General features: G+C 50.5%; 11 protein-coding genes across 11 annotated transcripts; 7 read left to right on the plus strand and 4 right to left on the minus strand.

Moving 5' to 3' along the window:
• Window positions 1–836: 836 nt before the first annotated feature.
• On the plus strand, window positions 837–2,312 carry K460DRAFT_415467 (uncharacterized protein; the record flags this gene model as incomplete). Its single annotated transcript, XM_040937733.1, has 1 exon — window positions 837–2,312. The coding sequence occupies one exon, from the start codon at window positions 837–839 to the stop codon at window positions 2,310–2,312; it is 1,476 nt and encodes a 491-aa protein (XP_040791590.1).
• A 699-nt stretch (window positions 2,313–3,011) lies between these two features.
• Window positions 3,012–3,572, plus strand: K460DRAFT_375755 (uncharacterized protein; the record flags this gene model as incomplete). Its single annotated transcript, XM_040934804.1, has 3 exons — window positions 3,012–3,216; window positions 3,271–3,493; window positions 3,542–3,572. The coding sequence occupies 3 exons, from the start codon at window positions 3,012–3,014 to the stop codon at window positions 3,570–3,572; spliced, it is 459 nt and encodes a 152-aa protein (XP_040791591.1).
• Window positions 3,573–4,523: 951 nt separating this feature from the next.
• K460DRAFT_279200 (uncharacterized protein) lies at window positions 4,524–5,282 on the plus strand (the record flags this gene model as incomplete). The annotated part of the gene is made up of 1 exon (XM_040928314.1): window positions 4,524–5,282. The coding sequence occupies one exon, from the start codon at window positions 4,524–4,526 to the stop codon at window positions 5,280–5,282; it is 759 nt and encodes a 252-aa protein (XP_040791592.1).
• Window positions 5,283–5,664: 382 nt separating this feature from the next.
• Window positions 5,665–6,479, plus strand: K460DRAFT_404280 (uncharacterized protein; the record flags this gene model as incomplete). The annotated part of the gene is made up of 2 exons (XM_040936713.1): window positions 5,665–5,725; window positions 5,779–6,479. 2 exons carry the CDS (start codon window positions 5,665–5,667, stop codon window positions 6,477–6,479), a joined length of 762 nt encoding a protein of 253 aa, XP_040791593.1.
• On the minus strand, window positions 6,356–8,397 carry K460DRAFT_330563 (uncharacterized protein). Its single transcript, XM_040930779.1, has 2 exons — window positions 7,511–8,397; window positions 6,356–7,456 (listed from the first exon to the last, which is right to left on the minus strand). The coding sequence occupies exons 1-2, from the start codon at window positions 8,212–8,214 to the stop codon at window positions 6,772–6,774; spliced, it is 1,389 nt and encodes a 462-aa protein (XP_040791594.1). The 5' UTR covers window positions 8,215–8,397; the 3' UTR covers window positions 6,356–6,771.
• A 44-nt stretch (window positions 8,398–8,441) lies between these two features.
• K460DRAFT_330565 (short-chain dehydrogenase/reductase family protein) lies at window positions 8,442–9,798 on the plus strand (the record flags this gene model as incomplete). The annotated part of the gene is made up of 2 exons (XM_040930780.1): window positions 8,442–9,611; window positions 9,672–9,798. The coding sequence occupies exons 1-2, from the start codon at window positions 8,701–8,703 to the stop codon at window positions 9,796–9,798; spliced, it is 1,038 nt and encodes a 345-aa protein (XP_040791595.1). The 5' UTR covers window positions 8,442–8,700.
• A 35-nt stretch (window positions 9,799–9,833) lies between these two features.
• K460DRAFT_279575 (glycoside hydrolase family 16 protein) lies at window positions 9,834–11,036 on the minus strand (the record flags this gene model as incomplete). Its single annotated transcript, XM_040928339.1, has 1 exon — window positions 9,834–11,036. One exon carries the CDS (start codon window positions 11,034–11,036, stop codon window positions 9,834–9,836), a length of 1,203 nt encoding a protein of 400 aa, XP_040791596.1.
• Window positions 11,037–11,819: 783 nt separating this feature from the next.
• Window positions 11,820–12,188, plus strand: K460DRAFT_279658 (uncharacterized protein; the record flags this gene model as incomplete). The annotated part of the gene is made up of 2 exons (XM_040928348.1): window positions 11,820–12,021; window positions 12,082–12,188. The coding sequence occupies 2 exons, from the start codon at window positions 11,820–11,822 to the stop codon at window positions 12,186–12,188; spliced, it is 309 nt and encodes a 102-aa protein (XP_040791597.1).
• Window positions 12,189–12,612: 424 nt separating this feature from the next.
• On the plus strand, window positions 12,613–13,982 carry K460DRAFT_428459 (uncharacterized protein; the record flags this gene model as incomplete). Its single annotated transcript, XM_040938291.1, has 3 exons — window positions 12,613–12,967; window positions 13,040–13,200; window positions 13,317–13,982. The coding sequence occupies 3 exons, from the start codon at window positions 12,613–12,615 to the stop codon at window positions 13,695–13,697; spliced, it is 897 nt and encodes a 298-aa protein (XP_040791598.1). The 3' UTR covers window positions 13,698–13,982.
• K460DRAFT_84237 (arylamine N-acetyltransferase 2) lies at window positions 13,854–15,124 on the minus strand. The gene has a single exon (XM_040938743.1). The coding sequence runs from the start codon at window positions 15,095–15,097 to the stop codon at window positions 14,009–14,011; it is 1,089 nt and encodes a 362-aa protein (XP_040791599.1). The 5' UTR covers window positions 15,098–15,124; the 3' UTR covers window positions 13,854–14,008.
• A 430-nt stretch (window positions 15,125–15,554) lies between these two features.
• Window positions 15,555–17,193, minus strand: K460DRAFT_428463 (uncharacterized protein; the record flags this gene model as incomplete). Its single annotated transcript, XM_040938292.1, has 5 exons — window positions 15,555–15,580; window positions 15,651–16,166; window positions 16,210–16,574; window positions 16,856–17,028; window positions 17,083–17,193. 5 exons carry the CDS (start codon window positions 17,191–17,193, stop codon window positions 15,555–15,557), a joined length of 1,191 nt encoding a protein of 396 aa, XP_040791600.1.
• Between the last annotated feature and the right edge of the window lie 825 nt (window positions 17,194–18,018).

Genomic DNA, 18,018 nt, shown 5'->3' on the forward strand with positions numbered 1-18,018 from the left:
CGTACCAAATATAGGTTTTCTCCTGTCTAATAGGACGTGCTTTCTATCTCTCCTAAGCGATGTGCATTGGTTTGATTAAACTTATCTGGACCCCCATACTCTGCAATTGCGAGTTCTTTCATATATCTCTAAACATCGTGGTCTGGCTAAACCTTTTCTCGTTGAGTTCAAAACATCCTAGCTTGCAAGGATAGAGTTGGTCCAGCGCATTTGACCTCATTTGTCAATCAACCAACTGCCTCGGGGGTTCTCTATGCAAGATACCTAGAACACGCAGTTCACGGTTGGAGGTACGATGTAGGTACCAGGCCCATAGCTGACTGCTCTCCGCGTAAGTGCTGCACTTCCGTTGTAATGTAATTCAGGATCCGAGAAGGTAACAGGTCCTCGCAACCTAGTTTCGATTAGCCCAGTGTTCTTCTCATGAGATTCCTATCTTTCTTATTACGCCTTCTTTTCAATCTCCCTTAATTTTTACAAATTCAAGTCGACATATGGTCACGGCGCGTTTGAACTCCTACACTGAGCGCCAACAATATGCCATCTTTTACTGCATCTGCTTCATTCTACTCAAACTTAGACATGCGATTCATGAGACAACGCCCCAAATAATAAGCCCCTTGCGCTCGGCCACGTCGATCTTACCTGAGCTCCTGCTCCTTGTTACAAACGACAACCTTGTTATGCCTAGGTGGGTGGTGCGATGAATCGCGCTTTCACTTTTCGCTTGGCGAGTTCTACTACCGTCATCAAATACACACTCAGAGCCCCACCACAACAATACATCGCGTCACTCGATACACACAATCACTTGATCTACACCCATCTCTTACAGAATGCCATTCCGCGATGGATCCTGGGAAGACTTCCAGCGCGACTGTGCCCTCTTCCCCGCATACACCGATTACATCTTCGGCCCTGACCTGCGACCAGAAGTGACTAACGAGCCTGGTCTACACCCAATGCTGTTCCCACCTCAGCCACACGCACCGATTCGATATACGAATAGCTTTCCGTCGAGAACTAGGACTTACAGTGGCACGCAAGGTTTCATGCAGCCTAGAAATGGAGCGAAGGGGCCCCAGTCTAGGTCGGGTGAAGACATGGCATATATAGGACTGGGTAGAGAAGACAGCGGTAGCAGTATCACTGGGATGGACCTGCGATCGCATATAGGAAGCTCCATAAGCGACCTCATACCACCACAGTCAGTACGCCCCGTTTCCGTAGCAGAGATGACAAGTCGGAGAATGTTAAACGCTTCTCAACGCCGTCCGTTGGCCGTATCGCTCGCTACGCTAGACTCTTCTAAACCATTTCCTAGGAACTTTTTGCGGCAGGCTCAGGTAGAAAACGGACCAAACCCTTGGTCGGGCCCAGCAGGTCGCGCTCCAGATCCGTCCCTGGTCCGCTCTTCATCCGCAACAGATGTAGATGAGCAGCTCGCCCAGATGGCAGCTCGAAGAGGTCCTATGCTTTCTCCTTCGGCATCACCGTCACCGTTGCTCTCTTACCCAGCTCGGCTGCCGCAACACCAGTCACACCAAGTCTCTCTCGCTGCATCGAACCCTCTTCCGTCTGCCCACACTCATCTCCAAGCCCAGGCTACGCAGAACTCAACTCTGCAGATCCCACTCGTCCAGCCAGATGATCTCGTGAGTAATCCTCGATACTTCTTCGTCGCCTATGAGAACCGCCGGAAGCTCAACGAGCAGATCATAGGACGTTGGGATATTGTCGACAGTCAGTCAAGCACCGAGTTAAGAGCGCAGGCCATGATGGAGATTGAGCATGTCAGTCAAAGTCTATACAATGCGACAAGGAAATATGAAGAGGAGGTGCGGCAAAACATGGAGTTGAAGAGACAAGTGCGAGCTTCAGCTGAACAGCACGGCTACATGCAACCTCCAAGCGAGAGTTTGCTACAGTCTCCGAATTTCCATACGGCTCCCCAGTTAGGTTCGCGACAACAAAGTCCTATCCCGGCCCAACAGCTCTCCCCTCATTCACCGAAAGAAAGCTTGCTTCCGCCCCAACAACCCCCGAGACAGATCTCGCAAGAGCTACGCATAAAGATTGACGCTGTTTTCCCTACGCTCTGGCGATGTCTCCAGGTCGTCAATGCTCTGCCTCCTGGTTCTCCCCCTTTCCCCCTAGATCTTGTTGCGGAGAAGCAGCAGGCACATCACTGGCTTTCAAGCTTCAAGGCGAAGCTTCCACTGGAAGGTCATCAGTACGTCGAGCAGGTAGTAATGCGGATGTGGAAGGCCAAAGCTGAGGGGAGAGATGTTTTGGAAGAAATTGGTAAGTAACTGAAGGGGAAGTGCGGTGAGAGGAGGGGGAAGGAGAGAGAGCTCAATGGTGATCGGGCTATACTGAGAGGTTTGCAATACATCAGGCAGGCTTTGAGCATAGTTTCATGTGTAAATGGCGTCTTTTACCCTTCCACATGGTCCTTCACATCAAAGGCTCCACCCCTGGGAGCATTGAGATGTAAACATCACGAGAGAATTTGAGAACAGGAGTAGCGTTGTTAAATGACATACACCCCTGGCCAACATCACACCTCTCCGTCAATTCGGTCCCAGTAAAGAAGCTCCTGGTCTGCGAAGACTCGCGGGATTAAACCTTTTGGAGATTTGAAGAAGTTCAAGATGCCGCAACTTGTAACCTTGGTAAAACCCATTATTGATTACGTTGAGAAGTCGCTCCTGCCACACGCTGGCCACTGATCACCTTGCTCTTTCCCTCTCCTTCAAGTGTTGTAAAGTTGGGCCTTAAAATGACAGGAGCCAGTTATCTTCACGCCAACCGAAAATTGCATCTTCCGTTACTCGAAAGTGATCTCACGCAGCATACTATGCTTGGGTGTATCTGTCATACTGCAGCTCATTTAGACAATCCTGTGAGTGGCGACGATCCTTCCTCGCCCCCTCGTTGTGGCCGGCCTCTTCGCAATACAATCTAACGTCCCCAATGTCTTCTCTCTTCTCCCACATCATCGAATTACGATGTCAGACTCAGAGAAACCGCAAACCCAGAGCCCGGCAACGGGGTGTGTTCCAACGTGGGACACTACCGATCCTCTCCAACAGGAAGTCACCCGCATACTAAAAAGCTTCAAGCTTGACATCCTCGGCATCTTGAATCTTGGTAAAGATGGTGTGTTGCGCTCTCTAACCGCGGATCGCAAGGTGCTCTCTGCGGAGGCTATGAGTACAGTCTTTCTATCTCCTCCTTTCTCACACTACGACTGACTGCATCACGCAGGTCCACAACTTATCACAGCCTTTCATAGTCGCTTCCCTCAGGACTTCAGAGAACAGATAGAAGTGGAAGGTATTGACGGTAGGCATACAGCAAAGGGAAGATGGTACCAACCTGACGAAGGGATCCTCCCTGAACCTCTGTCGCAAGAACGTAGTGATGAAGTGAGGAATATGAGCGAGGAGAAGAAAGATCGACTTAGGAAGCGTATTGAAGAAGACGAGAGGTATGTTCTCGCGCATCACTATGTGACTCAAAGACTGAAATTGCGCAGGTTAGTCGATGCAAGCGGAGTATTGAGATGAGCAAAAGGGAGTAGGCCAGTCTAGAAGAGAAGAAAGTGATAAGCTCGTAGATCCCTATGCAAAGTGTAAATTCAGTATGACAATATAATAAATAGAATGGTACGGCGACGCCAAATGTTGCTACATCGTACTGCGAGACTAAACTAAACACGTATTGAGATATGTAAAAGGTGCTACCTAGGCAGTCTGTCAGGAAGCCCATCATCTCAACCAGACTTAGTAGTCATCATCATAGTGCTTCGGGAATACTAAAAGTGATAGTAACATATTGTGAAAGATAATGTTGGCAGGCTGCACTGAAAGCGCTTGCCCTCGCGATAGGGTATGACGTCGTGACGTAAACACACTCGTGTTTGGGCCTTCGCGACCCCATCACCTTTCACTTACGGGCTCAATTATGCGCCTCGCGTACTTCATGGCTGGTGCCATATTCTCTTGCTTCACTGGTCCCCACGTTCAACCTCAAGTCACTCAATCTCAACGAGAATGTCGTACGTGCCTTTTATCATCCCGGGTTATTGGCGACGCTAATAAATGCAGGAAATCTAGCATCAAGCGCGATTGCACATCCCCTAGTATAGAGCCCGGTCGTACAGTTGAGGAGGAATTCCAGCGAAAGCGCGCAAAACGAGAGCCGGAATTATCGACCCCCCCTAGCTCAGAAGCGAATGGAGAGCAAGATGAGAGTAGACCATCCACGAGCGTTAGCTCACGAAATCTTACGCAGCATGATCTCAAGTCATCGAAACTTCGTATCCTACCTGGAGGTGAGTGTTATATGGGCTTCCCACTTATGTAAATATATGTGCTGATTGTTTTGTAGAGATCAAGAACCGCAGTAAGTAACGTTGGAACACGAATTGCATGTGTTTCATATATTGACTTGTACCTCAACCTTTAGTCTACAGCTTCCTTATCCCAGATGGTTTGCCAAGTTTGACTGGCGCCAACATGGAAACTAGCAGGAACGCCGCCATTCGGGTGAAACTCCAGATTGGCAAAGTGGATCTCAGCCCACATCAGATTGCCGACTATGCAAACCTGACACGAGTTTGCCGATCTATCAGAACCGAATTCATCTCTTACCTTCTCGGACAAGTGGACATTGAAATTGAGCTCGATTTCATCGATAGATATGCTATCTGCTTCGACCGAGCGTTCAGGCACTGCAAAGGTTCGCTCATCGTCACATTCGATCGACTGTGGACGAATAAATGCACCGAGCTGTTTCCACTACTACGCCTGTCCAATGACGCGCCAAAACTCACGATTTGCTTTATTCCATCCCGCAAGACGCTTTCGTTACCAAATGACCTGACTCTGGCACATGATCTCAACCTGTTGATCGATTTATGTCGCCAGAATAAGAAGTTGAGACAACATTTGGACGAATCTATTACGACAGTAACTTTCTACCCTCGGAATCGATTCGAAGATAATTTTGGGGAGCGCTGCCTCAGGAATGAGCCCTGTATTCAGGTTGAATTCTCCAAGCAATCGAAACAGAAATGGATGGAAGGTACTCATAGCTTGAATGATCTCCAGACGTTCTTGGCGGAGACCGGACTCGATGGGTTGACAACGGTGGACGTTCGGGTAGGTTTGACGTCGATGAGAAACGAGAAGCGCGGGAAAGGGTTACAGACACAGGAAGAGCGTGATGTGATTGATTGGCTCCTAGGTCGGAGCTCGCAGGTACCATCTATGTAAGCAAATTGTAGGCTATCTAGTAGAGTGACTGCAAAAACGAACGGCATTTTGAGAGTGGATGCGACTCTGGTAATGGTCAATACGGCGAAATCTCAAGAGTTTAGCAGAAATGTAATGCACGCTAGTCTGATCTACTTTTGTGGCGGTTGCTTCTTCTGACGTCTTCGGTACCGCGGCATTGGGCCCTCCTTCACCTCGTCGATCTTGGGCACGCGTCGCTACGAGCCTAGTTCGATATTTTCCTGTGAGCCTGCTACAAATTGCTTTGTCGTGATTCGCCAATGACGTGAGGCTTGGGATCCTGCAGCCTTGCCCGCGACTGCCCACTATTTTTCGTCGCGTCGTCCGCTCCAACTACAAGCCTTTCGATCCTTTCGCCAAAATGACACCTCTAGCTTATAGAGCATTTAAGCACCGCGCTGGTTTCCTGGACCTTGCAGGAGGTAGGTGATATGTCGTACCCTCTTTACTCTAACGTCTGACAAGGCTATACTAGAGATCCGCAACCAAATCTACGAGCTCGTGATGCTGAATGCAGAAAGGGCCATCGATATGGTCACTCTGGTCCACTACCCGCGAGAGGTGTTCTCGCCTCAAACACTTGGCTACCGCGGTCTCACTCAAACCTGCCGCCAGGTCCGCCGGGAATTCCTGCCTCTCTACAATAAGCGCAATGTATACGTCGAAATCGATATCAGGGATATTACGCGCTTCGTCAACACATTCTACCACCCCAAGGATTTGGAGAGGCTCAAAAAGACGAGTGGAAGCATTGAAATCAGCCTAGATCGTGAGATGACCAATCCTCGCGTCGACCTATCCGACGAACTGGACTTGCTCCCGCTCTTGAGACTGCTCATCAAGGTGCCTCATCTACACGCCCGACTGGTTGCTACAACATACATCCACGAAGATGGTGTACCCCGGTTCATCCACGATTTGGGCACACTTTTTCGCCTTGTAAAGACCGACAAGAAGATGTTATATCATATTCTACACTCGATGCAACGGCTTGTGCTCAAACCCCTTCCATCTCGAGAACCGGAGGCACCACGACCAGAGCTTGAGATGTGGTTGGCAGCAGTACCAACGGGTCGGGATATCGCATTGCAGAAGATGATTGCTCGAGATACTGGCTTTTCGGATCTCAAAGCGTTGGCCATCTCCTTTCCTTACTTTTATACGACTACGAGATGATAGACTGGCGAGTGCCTGATGCTAGTCAGGGCATTTGATGATGCTACAGCAGATCTACAGTCCATTGTCGACCCTATATCTTCCTACTCCAACCGGAGTATACACGTTTCAATACCCCACTTCCGCATTTCCTATTTTCTAGCAGCCGCTGTGTTCTCGCAGCTGTCATTTGTACCGTAAATAGATCATGGCATGCAACTTTCTCAGCTCCTATAATGTTCGCGCTTCATTAGTCTAGTTATCATAGTATGGATGGCAGCTATGTTTTGGACTGAAGCTCTTCCAGCGGCAATCAGATGGGATCCCATGATTTCATCCCCATGCTCCAATCTGCAGCCTCTCGAGTAATTGTAAGCTGTTGGAGTACAGTCTTTCCCGCTCTATCATGTATACACTCAATCCATATCACGTTCGTTAAATGCTTCTTCGCTTCAGCCCAGTTGACCGCTATACCTGCTGCCCTCCACGCTTCTCGGAACCAATCTTCCTCGGCCCTAGTCACTGAAATCGCAACTACCATCAATAACCACAGTTGCAAGGCTTTGCTGTTCTTGTTTATACTATCAATAGCGCCTATGTACGCCTTTTCAATCTTCTTTGCGACCCAAATATATGGTATCTTTCTCCCGGGGACTTCGAATGTCGTAGTTAGAAGCGCAAGCAAAGATAGGCGAACCAACTCCTCAATAGAATCATGATGTGGAGACTCGAGATACATTAGCCGCGATTGAAGCGAGCTGAGGATGGTTTGAAAACACGCTGCATTGTAGCGTGCGTGCTTCCGGACATTTTCGTTGATGGTTACGGCTAGAAGTTGGAAGTCGCGGAATAGATCAGCCAGTCGGATGTCCCAGTCAGCGGGCGGCTGATATAAGGAGGAATCAGACAACCGTAGTTGCAGGATCGGTTCCCAGGATGTGATTGGAAGAAGAAAGAATGGGTTATTGCCTGAGCTGAGGGACCATGCAAGATCAAGACTTCAGGGGTCGAGTCAGCATTTGGAAGCAACCTAGAAATCGCCGTTTACTCACCGATCGAGCTTTAGATGTAGTTTCGGTCTTGAACGCAAGAAATCGACACCGCCTCTTAACTGCACAATTTTCTGTAGCCCAGCGAAATGTGCGGCAGCAGCTTTCCAATCATCATAGATAACAGCGAGGAGCGCTAGGTTGATTACTACGTGCAACACGGCCTCATCCTCATGCACATTGATGGTTTCCATCTTCCTCGCGAGTAATGCCAAGGTCTTGCGCAGATGCGAAACCATCTTCCTTCCGGGCTGCCCGTCCCACGATGGCAGCACAAGATCATTGATTGCGTAGCTGACAAATAGAATCGAGTGCAGGAACACTGCGTCAGAGAAGTACCATTGGAAAGATGCAGATTCGATATAATCAAAGTCGACGCAACGATCAAGCGGAGACGGAGGGTTCGCAACGTTGTACGTAAACGCTTTGAAAATGAGGCCTTGGGCTTCGGCGTCGATATCGCTCGCGAACCGGATTAGGGCGAAGTCATTCAGAGATGGTGGGATTGCTTGGACTGAGGGAAGGTCGGGCTTGGTACTGGATTCCGCCTTGTGAGTTGCGGCAGCTCTCCTTATTGCCCGTTGGGACCTGCGAGAACTTTCACGTTTGTTTTTGCCTTGCATGCAACGACTGCGGATCAACGAGCTTTTGCCAGGCTTGAGGCTAATCGATGGATCGGTTGAAATGAACTCGAATTGATTCGACATTTTGAGCGTTTTAGATGCCCATCTCCAATGCGAAAGACCAGATTGTTGACTTCTTTGGGGCTTAAGTATACGAGGCCGCAGTAAACGGTCTAATTTCAGCCCGTCAGAACGAAGAGGGGCAAATTTTTGGCTTGGATATGCACCAGGAGCAAATCAGAGAGGCAGACATGTCGTTGGATAGGGTGAGCGAGATGACGAATGGCAGAGGTGGAGACGGAAGCTAATTGACCTTGACGAGCACGGACTAAATTGCCAAGAACGACCAGATGGTTGACCCTTTTTGGAAGGCGCTAAACCCCTTCAGCTCACTGGCAGAGATGTTAAGCAAATCCTTTACACCACCTAGCGAAGGCAGAACGCCTCTACCTTGCCGTAAATTGTCCGTGAATGCAAGTCTAAAACAAGAAATATACATAAGTAAACTGTGATCACTCATCTGTGTTGCATCCATCTCCCCAACATCACCTTTATGAGACCCTCATAACAATGGCATCTATGAACCTCCCACCAAGCCATGACACGGTTTTGAAACTCTTTTTGCGAGGTAGCCGCACACCGAATAATAAATACCCAAATGTCTCCCTTGGCGGTCAAACAGTCCTCGTCACCGGCAGCAACAGCGGCATCGGCCTGGCATGCGCCCACATCCTCCCAACCCTCGGGGTCTCTCACCTAATCCTCGCCGTCCGGTCTACCATAAAGGGGGAAGAAGCAGCTACTCCCATACGCAAAGCCCATCCAGGCACGAAGGTCGAGGTCTGGGAGCTAGACATGTTATCCTATCCCTCCATTCAAGCCTTCGCCCGAAAATGCGCAACCTTACCTCGCATCGACATCGCAATCCTCAATGCAGGTGTATCCAGCGGGTCAGTCTCCAAAATCAACGCGTCAACCGGCCACGAAGAGACTTTCCAAGTCAACTACTTCTCCACGGCACTCCTATCACTGCTATTACTCCCTGTACTGAAGCCCAAATCATCAGACCGATATGACCAGCCTGGTCGTCTGACCATCGTCGGGTCGGGAATGGGTCTCCTGTCTACCTTTGAGAATAGAAATACCGTACCGTTAATCCCGTCTTTCGATGTGCCGTTCTCGGGCTTCCAAGCGGCAGGGGAACGATACGCTGTCACCAAGACGCTCGTCATGATGCTTGTTCACAAGCTCAGTGAAGCCGTTGACGCAGACGATGTCATTGTCAATACTGTCGAACCGGGCTTCACGTCGGGCACGGCTCTGCATCGTGACTACTCGTGGGCGGGCAAGATTTCCATGGCGCTTATGAAAAAGTTTCTCAGTCGAACACCGGAACAGGCTGCTTGGACGTATCTTGATGCGGCGGCTGTGAAGGGGAGGGAGAGTCATGGGGGGTTCGTCATGTTTTGGGAGGTGTTTCCGTGAGTAGATTGCATGCTAGACGCACTGCCTCTATGAAAAGATTAGGCTGACATTGACAGGTTCCATCAGATGATGCATACGCGCGAGGGAAAGCAAACGATGGAAAGGCTGTGGGATGAGACGATGGCGGAGCTGGAGTTTGCGGGTGTAAGACAAATATTGGAGTCGATACGTAGGAAGCAGTAGTTGAAGAAATCATAGGAGTTCCTTGAGATGTATCGCTACATGGTCTTCCCCTCTGCCGTGTTACTCCACGTCTGTTCAAATCCCTGCCACCCACCCTGTGGCGGCTCCTCACACATCTTCACGTCACTAATAATCAGGTCATAATACCCATCGCGCGGCAACTTGCCCTGACACACGTTCCCACCCATGGCAATGTTAATCATGAGCCTGAAATCCTCCATCCTCCTCGTGCCTAGCGGAATATTGCCCTTCATAACGGGCCTGCCGTCAATGTACCATACCATTCTGCCTCTCCAGTCTGGTATGCCTTCCTCTTCGATCCAGGCGAAGCCAAAGGTGTGTGGCTGTTTTGGCATGGCTGGGAGATGCGTTTCGATAACGCGGTGTTTGTTCCAGTCTTCGCCATTGTATTGGCCCCAATGCAGGCATGAGTGGTTTACACAATCCCCGTTCCAGCTCTCAAAGATGTCCACCTCGCCATCGTTTGGCCACTGGAATGGATCTTTCGGCAGCATCCAATACGCTGGCCATATGCCCTCGGCGACAGGCGGCAGTATCGTCGCTGTCAAATAACCCCGCGGTCGTGACAGTGTTTGGTGCGACGTCAGGCGCGCTGAGGTGTAGCTACCGCTCTGCACCAGTGCGCGAATTATGAGGCGGCTATCGTGGTGGAAAGAATTAGCCGGGTTGTCCGTGTACATTTGCTTCTCGTTGTTGCCCCAGCCATGGTCCCCTATTTCATGCCGGAAGTTTTGGGATACGGGCGTTGCGGCGTCAAAGGAAGGCTTCCAGTACACCTGTTCGCCTTGCGAGGGTGGAAGATTCTGCGGGGGTGGAGGCTGCGCAGATAGCGGGCGGTTCTGAGGTATGGGTGGCCCTTGAGGCTGCGGCGAGTGGGGTTTGCTAGCTTGGGGGATGGGCGGCGGAAGAGATTGTTGTTGTGGAGGCGGCGGGCCCCATTGCTGCTGTTGCTGCTGGGGAGGACCCCATTGATTCTGGGGAGCGCCCCATTGCTGATTCTGGGGGGGATACTGCTGGTTCTGGTATTGCGGTGGGTATTGCTGCGGCGGATACTGGCCGCCAGAGTACTGTCCCTGGTTTTGAGGCGGGTAGCCCTGTGGAGGCTGCTGCCCGGGGTAGCCTTGTTGTTGTTGTTGCTGGTGGGATGGAGGCTGGCTCGTGAACTCCTTGACTTTGGCCTTGCCCTTCGCGAAGAGCTTGTCGAAAGTGCCGGACATGGTGATGGAATGCGGTGCGGTAGCGCATCAACCTTGGGACGAGACAGGTTGCGCGCCTCAGCCGAGCCGCCATGACGTAAGCGGGGAAGGTGTGCCTGTCAAACTTCACAACCACACAACCAGTTTCGTCCTCGGCGGCCTAGGGGCTTTGCAAAAGGCTCACTACTCCAGCTATGCTGTCTCCAACCATCGCAATGTTAACAGACTCCAAGAAAAATGCAAGACCAGGAGCTAATATGTCTCTTGGAATTAGAGGCGGACATCAACTGACCAGCTTCCCAACGCGCACTTGCTTTCATCGTGTCTAATCCATTCTAGTACTCTCTAGCATCCTTATCGTGCCTTCATCTCTACGCGCCGACTCTCTTCCCAATGTACCTACGAGTTCCGTCGTCTGTCCCACGTCTCTCACGGCCCGCCAACTGGCATTCACTCTGGTCGCACCGCTGACGTCACCCTCACCCAAACAAAGCGCAACGCGCTGCATTCACCCGCATAGCCAACCAGCCACCTCGATAACGCCCCAAATCGCCGGCAAGGGAAAGGAGAAACAGGAAGCGCAACCGACATCACGTAGCTGCAGCGTCATTGCAGGGCAAACCTTGGAAGCGATAAAGCTGTTCTGGAGCAGTCACGCTCGTCGCAAACAAACACCACCTCTCTCTGCGCCTCGCTACAAATCTCACCACACCTCCACGCACCATTCGCGATACAACCTTCCACTCTCCCATCACATCAGACCAAACTCACAAACTATAAACTGCCTTTTACAAACAAGCCGACATGTCGTCCATCGTCAATGCCCTCTCCGACGTCGTCTCCTCACTCGTTGAGCTTGTCTGGTCCTTCTTCACCACCGCCGGCAATCTGATCCAGAACACCGCCCAGTTCGCGCTCAAGTTCGTCACCGAGATCCTCGACCTCGTTGTCAGCTTCTTCAGGGGTCTTGTTGACCTGGCTGGCGGTCTCGTGAGCTTCGTCCTCGGTGAGCAGTCCCATCCAATGAGAGTGACGTGCGACGATGGCAATACTAATGTGACAACAGGCAACGTCCTCATTCTCGGAGTCGTGGCTGCCGCCGTCTTCGCCTTCTTGCAGTATCAGCGCAGTCAGGGCAGGACCGTCGCGGTCGGAAACAAGAAGCTGAACTAGAGCACAGTCCTCTACATTCCAGCGCAGCAATCACGACATCGCGATCTGGCGAGTAATGAGGAGGCGGATCCGGACTTTCAATTTTCCCTACGATGGCAAGAAATTGTGATACCCTTCAATAATGGCAGCGAATACCCTAGGCGCTTAAACATGACAGGCTAGCCTTACCCTATACCCCAATCAGAAAATACCTTTGTTCTCAAACGAGCACTCATTACATGTTCGCTCAAGCTTCTAGAAGCCTTGCACGTGAAAACTACACTACACAGGGCTTACCCCATTGGTATCTGAATACACTATGCACGTGCCCTCTCTCACTACAATACCGTCGCAAATCACCTCCGACCTTTCACTAATATATACTGATATTTATTATTCCAATTCAAGTCCTTTGACTTTGATTCAGTCAAACTTTCCTACAGCTATGCAGCACCTTAATCCCTTCTCCAACTCCAAAACGACCCCATACCACCGAATCTCCAAAGAATTCTCCGAAAACGATAGCGACCGCGGCCTCGATAGCGGCTCTGCCACGTCCCCAGCGCTAGCTCCAAAAGATGACTACGAGAATGAGAAAGACTATCTCATCGGGCGGAACTTGCACCGACCGCGCCGCTCCTCGAAATTGCGACACACATTTTGTTACCTATTTGCGATCGTAGTGAGCATGTTGGTCGGGCTTGTGCTGGGAGAGATGTTTCGGGTTGAGTATGAGATTGATGGATATATCGGTGCGCTCCCACAGCTTAGCTCCCTCCCTCCCTCCAAGTACCTTCGTGGTGCATAGGGCATTGGACGATATGCTTACATTGTACCAGCGCCGTACGGCCACACCCACCGCACAATCAAAGACGTGGTGTGGCAGCAAAACGACACCTTTGCCCAGGAACCAAGCGCAATAACGGAAAAGGCGTGGGCGGACCTAATTCCTGAAGGACGGGGATTCGTCACGCATCCAAAGCTCGCAATAGAGATGAAGAGCGTGAGCGTGTTTCATGAAATACACTGCTTGGTACGTCACAATTGTCTCCAGTGTCTGCAGCGCAACCGAGTTGAGACAACCACGTAATTCGAGAGACGGAGATATCAATTACGCATGAAGAATCATCATTTGACTGACATTTTCAGCACGGTATACGCACTGCATACTTCACATCCGATTATCTCTACCGCAAACTCCAACACGCTCAATCCCAAACCCTCGACCCCAAATCCCCCACTGACCATCCCCACATCCACGAAGAATTCGTCATCAATGCCTTTCTAGAAGAGCAGATCAAGCACCCGGAGCATGCACACGGTCTCGCGACTGGGCACGTCAAGCACTGTTTTGATTATCTAAGGCAGGCGCTGATGTGTGCTGCGGATACCAATCTAGAGGATACGAGTGTGGAGGATGGAGAAGAGGGGGCGCCGGGGTGGGGATCGAAGAGGGTGTGTAGAGACTTTGACGCGGTGAAGGAATGGAGTAAGAAGTGGAGGGAGGGAGATGGTATGGGGATTGTGTAGGTGGGTGGGTTAAATGGTTGGATGGTATAGGGATGGGAGATTTTCGTCACAAATGAAGGTCTATGCTCTACATCTCTCTGTATATGGCTTCACACTCTCTCAAGCCCAAACAAGAACTTCTTCAGCCTTTCAACCTTGTAATGAACTCGCAGAGGGGGACCACGCGCGCAGTGTGTGTCGCTCTGGCGTGACTGTATCGTCGCACTCGAGGAGTGGGGTGGTGAAGCCGTGGCCGGGGTCTTTTCTGTGCGTATCGTAGAGCCCGGACGTAGGCATTATGAACGTCTTGCTTAGCCCAGCAGCTGCTACATCTATCCTTCCACAGCAGGCCCTTTCCAATTCCATTGCCAACCCTCTCCCCTCTGAGCCTCCCAAATATCGCCTCTCTTCCCCAGTTTCTCAATTATATCCTCACTTCCCTCACCTCTTAACTCTGTCCCCCAATCCCGAATGCCAGATTGTTCTTCCTCGGTAAACGTCATCCCAAACCACTTCTGCATTGCCACTAACCTTTGTTGTTCTGTCTTACAATCCTCGACGACCCTAGTTCTACCTCCCAGGTTCTCTTTAACAACACCATTGACCAACATGCGCTTGCCATAGATTTTTTCATCCGCTTCGTTGCCGTCTGCGCTACCCTCCTTCAAGCGACGCAGGAACTTGACGACGAGGCAAGTATAAGTCTGAAAGCTTTCAGGATGTGCGCCTGTATACCAGTTCAGATTATGAAAGTCGGCCTCCATGGCTTCTGCCTCGGAAGAGAACGCATAAAAGGAATTCCACTCTTTCTGGGCGCTATTGCGGAACTGGTAGATCCAGAGTTTCGTCTCCGTCGTTCTGAGCAGCTGCATGGGGATCCAATCGTGCCATAATCGTATCTCCTGACTGCCTAGGTTCTTTTGCGGGTGATTGTGGATGAGTTGAATCGGTGCTGTCGGGCCATCGCCACCGAAGCCAACGTCCATTGACCATCTTGTACCGTCGGAAAGAGTGATGATATTGACCAGGTGTCGCCAGCCGCCGTAGTCGCCCTGTGGAATGCCATCAACTCGAAGCCGAATCCGGACTGCGGTGAGGTATGCTTGGAAACCTAACCCGCGGAGAATGTGGTTAAAGAATATCGACACCTGAAAGCAATAACCTCCCCGTCCACGGTTGTTGATGACGACATTAGAATAGGTGTCCTGCGGCCTGATAGTGTTCGTATGCTTGGGGTTGTAATGCAGCCAAAGGTTCTCGTAGGGGACTGTAGAGATCATATGGGTGTGGAGTCGAGTGAGGAAGTGGAGGTCTTTGGATGCATCGCCAGAGCATCGTTGCTGTTGAAGGGAAAGAGGCAGGCCCACGTATTTGAGAAAAGTTGAGAGTTGGTTCTCGCTGAAGACGGAAGGAATGGCCATGCCAGAGAAAATGGATGAGTCTTGGTGTTGGGGGGTTTTCAGATCAAATGGGGTTCGTCGTCATACGCGACGTGTGACTCAAGGAAAGGAGCCAATTAGAAGCCGGCAAGAGCACGACAACCCGATTTCCTGTTAGTTTCGATTTCGACGCCGATATCGTCCTAAGCAGAGACCTAAGTATTCTATAGATAAAGTATATCTAAATATCCTTCTTTTCGATCCGCACGAGATGAGAGGCTGAACTATAAATTCTAAAACCTCTCCACGTCATTCAGGAAAATCCTCATCAAACGGACTGTCTCTTCACCCTACTTCGCATCTCTTCAAACTGACGGCCCCAAAATCACATCCCCAAGAGATGTCTCCACGACTGGGCCCTTATACACTTTCTTGCCGTGTATGAACCAGAACGCCACTGCGAAGACCACAACAGCGCTCCAAAGCACACAGCTCCAGTTCATACCCACCGCAGTAAAAGGCACACTTGTAGGCCAAAAGCTAAAGAACATTACGACAAGGCTCCAAAGAATGGCGAATCCGTTAACGAACGGACCCCATTTTCCCAGTGTCCACGGCCCCGGAGCAATCCTGTCCGGATGCCGTAATCGCGTGTACAAAAAGAGGTTGAAAGGGATGAGGTATGAGCCGAAGAAGCCCGCAACAGTGAGAGAGACTATGGCGTTGAAGACTGCTGCACTGCCGATGTTAATCAGACTCAACAAACAGGTTATTAACGCTGTGACCACAATGCTGACTACAGGTACCTTCATGCCCGGATGCACATATGAGAGCAGGCGCGCGTTGGGAACTGCGTTGTCTCGTGCAAAAGCCCAGAGCTGCCTTGACGCCGTTGCAATGACACCGAGTGTCGCAAGGGCGTACATTACGACGAGGAGCGCGGAAATAGCAGTCCCGCCCGCAACTGAGCCAGAGCCTTGTGTCAGAATCTCAATGAAGGGGTACCCTGTTGGCGTGGTGAGGGCGGCTTCTATGTCGCCGATGCAGTAGAGTATAGCGATGAGAATGGCGAAGCCCGTTATGCCGTTGATAGCTATCGAGTCTGTTTGTGCTGCGTCAGTAATACATCTCAAAGGAAATCGCTTGAAACGTACTCATCATTGCCCATGGCACGACGCGGCTCGCGTTGCGAATCTCTTCGCTCATATGCACGACGCCATCTGCGCCGCTGAATGCAAAGACAGGAGTAATTAGCCCAACGAAAAAGCTCAATCCTTTGCTCTCGTAACCCCCTTGATTGAGGAACAGCGTCCACACTTCAGCGTTACTACTTTTTTGCGGCGCCATGACTGTCAAGACGACTAACACCACGATGAACAAAGTAATGTGCAAAACTAAAATGCAAGTCTCGACGTGCGGGAATAGTTTAGACAGAAAGGTGTTGAACACGAGAAAGGCAAGAATGATCGCGAAGATCATCAGAGTTCCGTGCCACCGCGAAGGATTGTAAGACGGCTGGCTGTTGATAATGACGCCCTGGAGCGTAGTCGCGGTGAGGTAGGATGCGGATGCTGTAAGAGCCTGCCAGGCTACTACAGACTGCCTATATATGGTCATATCAGCCTCAGTTCGATTCCAAGCCAAATACGTATCACGAGTCCTTTCATCCCTAGGGACCCCGCTACGCTGGAAAATACATACCACCCAGTGACATAGCTCAAAACGACCTTCCACCTCTCTGGAGCCAACATATACGTCCAATGATACTGCCCTCCTGCTGTAGGCCATATGCTTGCCAACTCCCCCATCGTCGCAACTACAGCCGCCCAGCCGATCCAGCAGAACACATAACCATATATAAGTCCGCCTGGTCCGCCATTCAACAGGCCGAAGATGAGGACGCTGAACATGGCTTCCCACGTTATAACGATGGAGCAGGAGAGCCCGAGGATAGAGATGCGTGAGAAGTTGCGCTGTATAAGTTAGTGTGTGACTCTCAGGTGCAAGAGAGAGGAGGTAGAACGAACACGGAGGACGCTTTTCTTGCCCATTGCGGCCAATTCTCGTTCGTCGACATCTGAGATGGTGTCTAAGGTGTTGTAGACATCCTCGTGTGTTTCCTCTCCCTTCGTCGCCATTATTTCGTTTTCCGAATGTGTAAAAAGCACGCCTATAGCTCAACAGGTAACACTGGGGCGTCGACGCTCTTCAAATCCTCTTTTGAATCGAACACCTCTTCTTGCTATTCAATAACCTTGGGGCTCTCGGCGATTTAAAGTCTTAGGGTCGTCTTGCAATATTTTCTTCTCTCGTGCGCATGTGATAGCATTTGAGGCCGATAGTAAATTATTGAAGAGGCTGCATCTGAAGGGGTGTTTATCCGGATCTCTTGAAAATACCCTGCCCGCTCAGGCTTACTGTGTCGAAAACGCAAAGTTCACCGTTTACCAGACAGTTGGCGCCGTGTAACCTATCACGAACTCGACGCTAGGGATTTCCATCTGCACATTAGATTTCGGGCTTAATAACACCCATGTCCATGCTGTCAGACTTGTTGACATCTATCGAATGCCGCAGCTAGAAATGCGATGCTAGCTGAAATGCGCGTAGTCCGCTCGAGATTCGAGTTATTGTAAAGACATGGGGCTACCCCGGCAAGCAGTAGGAGAAGGAAGGTGGGTATGCAGGTGCGGATAGCCGATCTGTACGATAAGATATCATCACCAGCAACTGCAAATGACACACACAGGGAACAGCTTTCACATATAACCATAAGACACTAGAGGTTAATTCTCTTGTCCAATCTGCTGCTTGGTAAGGCACCGTTTTCAGGATTTAGTAGTACATACTCACGTTCTTAGTCTACAAGTCTGACCTTACCATAGCCTACTATGTTTAGGTCTATTTGTTTTCTCGTCAGCGACGAGACTGAAGCTAGTCATGTATGGCTGTAGACGCTCTTA

Source organism: Cucurbitaria berberidis (assembly GCF_010015615.1).
Source record: "Cucurbitaria berberidis CBS 394.84 unplaced genomic scaffold K460scaffold_2, whole genome shotgun sequence".
In the NCBI taxonomy this organism is placed as follows: Eukaryota; Fungi; Ascomycota; class Dothideomycetes; order Pleosporales; family Cucurbitariaceae; genus Cucurbitaria; species Cucurbitaria berberidis.

What these genes read in the sequence shown, in the direction of transcription:
- K460DRAFT_84237 (XM_040938743.1), bottom strand. Translation starts at nt 15,097, where the DNA reads ATGGCCATTCCTTCCGTCTTCAGCGAGAACCAACTCTCAACTTTTCTC.
- K460DRAFT_330563 (XM_040930779.1), bottom strand. Translation starts at nt 8,214, where the DNA reads ATGTCGAATCAATTCGAGTTCATTTCAACCGATCCATCGATTAGCCTC. An exon ending in CTACATCTAAAGCTCGATCG is followed by an intron (nt 7,457 to 7,510) that starts GTGAGTAAACGG and finishes CGACCCCTGAAG; the next exon opens with TCTTGATCTTGCATGGTCCC.